The following is a 5,974-nucleotide window of genomic DNA, read 5'->3' as shown; positions in this document are numbered from 1 at the left end:
CTGGCAGCTCCGGTTCGGCCTGTTGGCCCCGGGGGGGAGCCTGGTGTGGATCTGGCGCGCTGGGCTGGGATGCCGTTGGCCTGGCACTGCTGGAGCTGCCAGTTCTCAGCCCTGATGCTCGTAGCGCTGGCGTTTCCCAAGCAGGGGCCCGGGTGTATCACGGCGAGTCCCAGAGCTCGTTGTCCTGGCCTCACGTGGAGATCGGGTCTGGCTGGCAAGCCGGCAGCGGGCAGGGCTTCCTAGCCGGGGGCAGTGACTGGCGTGTGTGCCCGGACCTGCTGCTGGCTGTGGTCGCCACCCTGTGTATTCACGGCTCTCCTGGCAGAGTCGTCTCTGGTCTCAGCCAGCAGCTGGGCTCCCCCGGCGCGTCCTTGCCAGGCCTATCTGGCAGCCTTGCGTGGGCGCCGTATCTCTCCCCCACACTTGCTGCACTCGCGGCCCCCACGTCGCCGTCTCTTCCGGGGCGGCTCTCCCGCCCTGAGTTGCCCCAGCACCCGGTAGTAGACGCGGCAGCTGAAGCCTTCGCGCAGCCCCTGCTTCACATGCTGGGTCAGGGCCTCCAGGCTGGGGAAGACTCGGCAGCAGGCCAGGCAGCGCAGGCCCTGCTCGGGGGTGAGGAGCCACTCAGGGGGCGCTCCCATCGGCTGCTGCGGAGCCTCCTCTGCTGGCCCCCCCACGCCGCTCTCTGCCTCGGGGTCCACGTCCCCCAGCTCGGACCTGGTGTGGGAGCTGCTCAGGTCCGAGCCGGCAAAGCTTTCTCCTCCACTGTAATTGGCCTTAAAGATGCGGGGGCGCTTCCTAATGGTTCCAAAGCCAGCCCCGGTCTCCCAGGCCACCGAGACGCCGTTCACAGCCCTGACCTTCATATAGAAAAGGGACTTTTCTTCTACCTCCCCCTCGGCCTCTCTGACACGGGCCGAGCGCTTTCTCTTCACGCCCGCGCCGGGTGGATCCCCTGGGGGCTGTGCACACAGGCGGTTGGAGGCCGCAGGCTGCACGCCGCGGGTGGAGGAGTGGCTGGTGACGGCTGTGGCCGTGGAGTCCTGCTGGCTTGGGTCCCTGAGGACTGCAGAGGCATGGACCCCCTGCTCCGCTGTGTTCCCAGGAACTGGGCTCCCGGCAGAGACCCCCTGACGAGGGGGCGACTCCCCTGATCTCTGCGACTCTGAAAGCAGAATGAAAGCCCAACTCCTGCGGCCATCGCCCCCTGCGGCGCATCCCCCTCCAGCTCCCGGCCCTGTGTCCCAGGCCCAAAGGGGCCCCCCGTGGGCAGGGGGAGGGGGTGGGGAAGGGGACTCCCTAAGTACGAATATCAGGGGAGCGACCAGTCAGGGATCTGACACGCTGCGCCCAGGGAAGGGCCAGAGCCCCCTCACTTGGCATACTGGAAACGTCCTGTTGGTGCCGATGCTGTCCTGGCCCTGGGGGGGATGGACGCTCTGCCCCGTTGGTCTGCCCCAGCCCTGACATCTATGACCCTGGCATGGTTACCAGGAGCAGCCTGAGACCTGGCTGTGCCCATCTCCAAGGCCCCTGGCTTAGGCTCGTTACCCCACGGGCCCAGGACTCTGCACTGGCGTCTCCACATGGAAGAGCCATTTCGTGCCCCCAGATATCTCCTCTTCCTGGTGTCTCCTTCACCTTTGAGGGGGGGTGTCTGTGTCTCCCCCTTCCGCTTTTCCATTTAACCATTTAGAGGGCTCTGTCTCTCCCCACTTGGAGTCTGTTTCCCCCACTGTGCCCTGGTGGGGTCTCTGTTTCTCTCCCCCTCCGAGACCTCCCTGAGGCAGGCAGAGTTAGAATTAGAGTTCATCCTTGACCTAGGACCCCTGCCAGCCTCTCCCCCGAGTGTCCTGTGGGCCCAGGAAACGTCCTGCTCACCTGACCCCTCCTGGGCAGCTCCAGGATTCGTCTCTGGGGCATCAGCAGGAAGCCCCTGGCTGTGCAGCATGGTTCTGGCTCTGGGGACTTGGGCCAAGGCTGGTGCCTGTCACAGTCCTCGAAACCTCCTGGATTCTCTGTCCACCACCAGCCAAGAGGTCCGGGTCTCTGCTGGGGAAGGGATGGCGGTTCTGGTCCAATTCTCCAGCTAAATCTCCAGATCTCACAGTGCAGGCAGCAGAGACAGGATCACGATTGACCTGAGCCAAGGGTTTGATCCAAGGGGCACCAGACTGTTGTGGTCTAAATAGTCCTGGAATGTTCTGGTCCCAACGGCATCAGACTGTTTGGATCCCAACGGCATCAGACTGTTTGGATCCAAATGGCTCAGACGTTCTGAGCTGGGTGAGGTCATTGTCATCCCAGCTGGCAATGCTCAGTTCCGTGCGAGCTGCTCTCGGGTCCAGCCGACCCTCCTCGAGTCCCGTCCAGGGAGGGCCGAGTTAATGAGGTCCCAGCCAAACCACTCAGCTGGGTCTATGCTGCACACGGCCAGGGTGGGCCCATCCGGGGTCCGATCAGGGAGGGTGGTGCCATATCAGCCTCTGGCTTTGTGCTGGCACAGACTGAAGAGCAGGACCATTCATATTAGTGTTGATTTGGGTTACGGTAGCGCCAAGAGGCCCAGTCAGGACCAGGGCCATTGCTGGGCGCTGCCCACACCAGAGTGAGAGACGGTCCCTGTCCCAATGAGCTGCCAGTCTAAACAGACAAACAGAAATGGACAGACAGCGACTCCGAACCCAGCACACCGTAGGCAGCCCGGCCCCAGCACAGAGCTCCTTTGAGATGCCTTCACCAGCCCGTTTTAATCCCCCAAACCACCACTCCACGTGCTCCAGGCAGGCCTCCTTGCTGTGCTGCCATTCACCCCACCCTGCCCCCACAAATAGAGCTGCAGGCTCCATGTGGGGAGGAAGAGATGGGGGCAAGCGTACCCCGGTCAGGAGTGTCTAATGGTGGCTCCTGGCTGCGTTTCTTCCTCCCCCTGGAAGTCTTTGAGGCCCCCACCAGGATCTAGCCGTCCCCTCAAGAGACACCAAATCAACAAAAGCCTCTCAAGGCTTAACTCATGCCAACCCCAGCCAATGCCGTGTAACTGCCACCTGCACCCAACCCCACCTCCAATTCCAGTCCCAAGGGACCTGAACCCCTGGTCAGAAGTGTGATGTCCACCAGTGGCTCCTCACACCCCGATACACCTGCCCCCCTGTCCCTGAGCTCCCCAGCCCTGGGCACTCTGGCCCATGGATGGCCCCATCATCGACAGAGGCACCAAGGTCTCCCCAGTCTCTGGGACGTTAATAGTGAATGCTTTCCTCTGGGGAGATTCTCTCCTTGCAGTTCCCATCCAGCCCTGTTGTAAGTCAGAGACCCGCCAAGGCCCCTGGGGCAGAGCTGTGGGGGGGATCCCAACCCAGCTGCCTCTGGTGAAGGGCAGGTCTTCTAGCTGGAGGGGCCTTGCCCTGGGCATCCACCAGGGGGCGCCTTTCCAGCTGTGCAGTGCAGCTGTTCTCCTCCTTCCCCCCCACCCCCGCAGCCAGGCTGCAGGGAATGGACGTGGTTCTGAGCGGAAAGTGCCAGAGTAAATGCTCTGGGTAAGAAGTCGGTGATGCACATCCCAGCCCCTTTCTCGTAGCTGATGGCTAAGAGCTGTGGCATCGCGGTATCAGCCGCATGTAGGGCAGGCCCTTGGGGGCCACCAGCTGGTGTATAGTCACTTTCTGGTGTGAAGCTGGGAGAGAGCTCCCGCCCCCCAGGCTACACTGAAAAAACCTGATTGGCTGGGGGAGTGCCACTCAAACACACAGCATTAACTCTGACCCTGGGGGTGGGGGGTTGAACGAATGGTGTGGGGCAGCCTGGGAAATTTGGAAAGAAAACAGAGAAGCTGCAGGACAGGAGCCCTGAGCTGGGGCAGGGCGGGAGCTGCTGGCAGGAGAGCCGGCTGCTGGCAAAAGGGGATTTGTGTAAACTCTCAGCCTTTAGCAGACGGGAGCTGAGACCAGTAACCGACCCACCACCCAGAGCACAGGCCGGCTGGGCTGACCCCAGGGGGAGGGGGTTGCATGGGCACGGGGCAGAGAGTCTGTGTGTGTCGAGCCAGGCGTGTCCCTACTGGGGATCCTGGCCTGGGTCTGCTCCGGGCTTTGCCTGGGTCACAGAACAGTGTTGTGCTGTTATGTGTGATGGTTGTTCCAGGGGTTAAGTCTGACCCCCTAGGAGGGGAGTTGGTGTTTGCGCAGAGGCGCGTGGCTGGGACCTCTGCTCCAGGACTGGCAACCCCCACCTGACATTACTCAAACGGTTTCCTGATCACCTGTGAATATTACTGCACAACATTCCTTTTCCACTGGGCGTTTCCTTGTTCTGTTGGTGACAGCAACCTTGGTGTGAAAGCTGCCGTCTCTCCCTGTTGTAGGAGTTAGACCCCGAGCCCCATTCCACTGCCAGGCTGTCTCTCCGTTCACATCCTAGTATTTCAGGGCGGGATAGTTGGTCACCTGCTCCTTGATATGTTGCAGGCTGCATCATGCTAAAGCGCCCATGTCCAGCCTGCAGCTTTGTCCCGTAGTCGTCTCGGGCTCACATACATATCCGAGGCGTGGAAGAAATGTTGACAGATCCATAAAACTCCTAGTTCTCTCTGAACTGATTGAATATCTTCAGGTGTTGGCATCTGCTGCTGACGTACGCCATGTGCATCGGACTGGTGTATTTCTAGCAGCAGAAAGGTTTCTGCTTGGGTGTTGCAGGTGGGGGGGTTCTGCTCCTTGCCAATTCCTGCATCTGTTGGGAAAATCAAAGGGGTCTTTCAAACTGATGGGTCCTGCCAGGTTTCTAGGTGTCTTTGAGCAGTGTCCTCGTCCTGACAAAGCAGGAGCCATGTGGGTCTGTCTGGTAGATTTCTGTGCATGGGTGGCGGGTATAAGCTGGTGGGGGGCTCAGCTCGGATCAGTGGCCTGGGGCTTGGGGCAGCTGGCGCAGGGTGGCCAGGGCCAGCTGGTGGCCGGGGCAGCTGGGATGGTTCAGCCAGGGCTCCTCTGTCCGTGCTGGGAGGTGGGGCCTGTGAAAGTGAAACGAATTCTATTAAAGAAATAGAATGAATTAAAGAATGCTGTATGTACCTTAAGTAGAAATGAGAAATGCTGCGATCCAGGTGTCAGGAAAGCAGACATTAAGATAGAACAATTGCTCCACTTAAGGGCAATTGGTGAAGCATTAGCCTTAGATGGATACGAGTTAGTAAGGAAGCAGGATATGCATATTGTGCCCCAGGTAAATTTTACAATTTTGCTCTTTGTCCCTTTGTTTAGTTCGCGCCCTTTTATCTGTATAAATAAGACTGTTTGGCTCTTGCATGGGGGCTCACATTATCTGAATGTATTAGCAGAGCGCTGTGCTAATAAAACAGAGTGGTCTGACAAATTGTGAGTCCTGAGTCTGACTTTCTCAGGCCTCGGCTCCGGCGGGTGAGGGGGGTGGAAGATGCTGGGTGGAGCAGGGCCTCGGGCGGAAGGGGTGGGCCCGGGGCTCTCGCGTCCCTGAAGTGGAGGTTCACACGCCACCCGTGCTTGTGTGTCTCTGTGATGTCATCTTTGGGGCGGGGATTGTCTGCACTTTGCTCTGGGAGGCTTAGGGGCCTGGCCCCCGTCAGGCATTGTACAAACAGTCCATGCTACAGAGGGGAGAACAGAGGGGTAGGAATGGGGCATGCTGGGGAAGAGGTGGGGCCAGGGCGGGGATTTGGGGATGGGTCCATTAGGGGCAGGGAGGGGGCGGGGATTTGGGAAGGGGTCCAATAGGGGCAGGGAGGGGGCGGGGATTTGGGAAGGGGTCCAATAGGGGCAAGGAGGGGGCGGAATCGGGGCGGGGATTTGGGAAGCGGTCCAAGAGGGGCAGGGAGGGGGAGAGCTCTTTATTGGGCACGCTGAGGCAAGACTGCAGTTTGTGGGAGGTGCCTGGCCCCCGCTTGCGTCCCTGAGCCCCTGGTGACACAGCGAACGAGGTTCTCCGGAAGCATGGCCCTCTT

The 5,974-nt window shown here is 60.2% G+C and overlaps 1 protein-coding gene across 1 annotated transcript; it reads right to left on the bottom strand.

The window, feature by feature from the left end:
• Positions 1–380: 380 nt before the first annotated feature.
• Positions 381–1,951, bottom strand: LOC135891033 (protein FAM170B-like). Its single transcript, XM_065418522.1, has 2 exons — positions 1,882–1,951; positions 381–1,165 (listed from the first exon to the last, which is right to left on the bottom strand). The coding sequence occupies exons 1-2, from the start codon at positions 1,949–1,951 to the stop codon at positions 381–383; spliced, it is 855 nt and encodes a 284-aa protein (XP_065274594.1).
• Between the last annotated feature and the right edge of the window lie 4,023 nt (positions 1,952–5,974).

The sequence above is a fragment of the Emys orbicularis genome, chromosome 17 (assembly GCF_028017835.1).
Source record: "Emys orbicularis isolate rEmyOrb1 chromosome 17, rEmyOrb1.hap1, whole genome shotgun sequence".
NCBI lineage: Eukaryota > Metazoa > Chordata > Testudines > Emydidae > Emys > Emys orbicularis.
This window is presented reverse-complemented; position numbering and strand designations above follow the sequence as displayed.

Excerpts from the sequence above, each read along its gene's own strand:
- LOC135891033 (XM_065418522.1), bottom strand. The coding sequence starts at position 1,951 with ATGCTGCACAGCCAGGGGCTTCCTGCTGATGCCCCAGAGACGAATCCT. Across the intron at positions 1,166-1,881 it reads AGCTGCCCAGGAGGGGTCAG|AGTCGCAGAGATCAGGGGAG; the intron begins GTGAGCAGGACG and ends TTCTGCTTTCAG.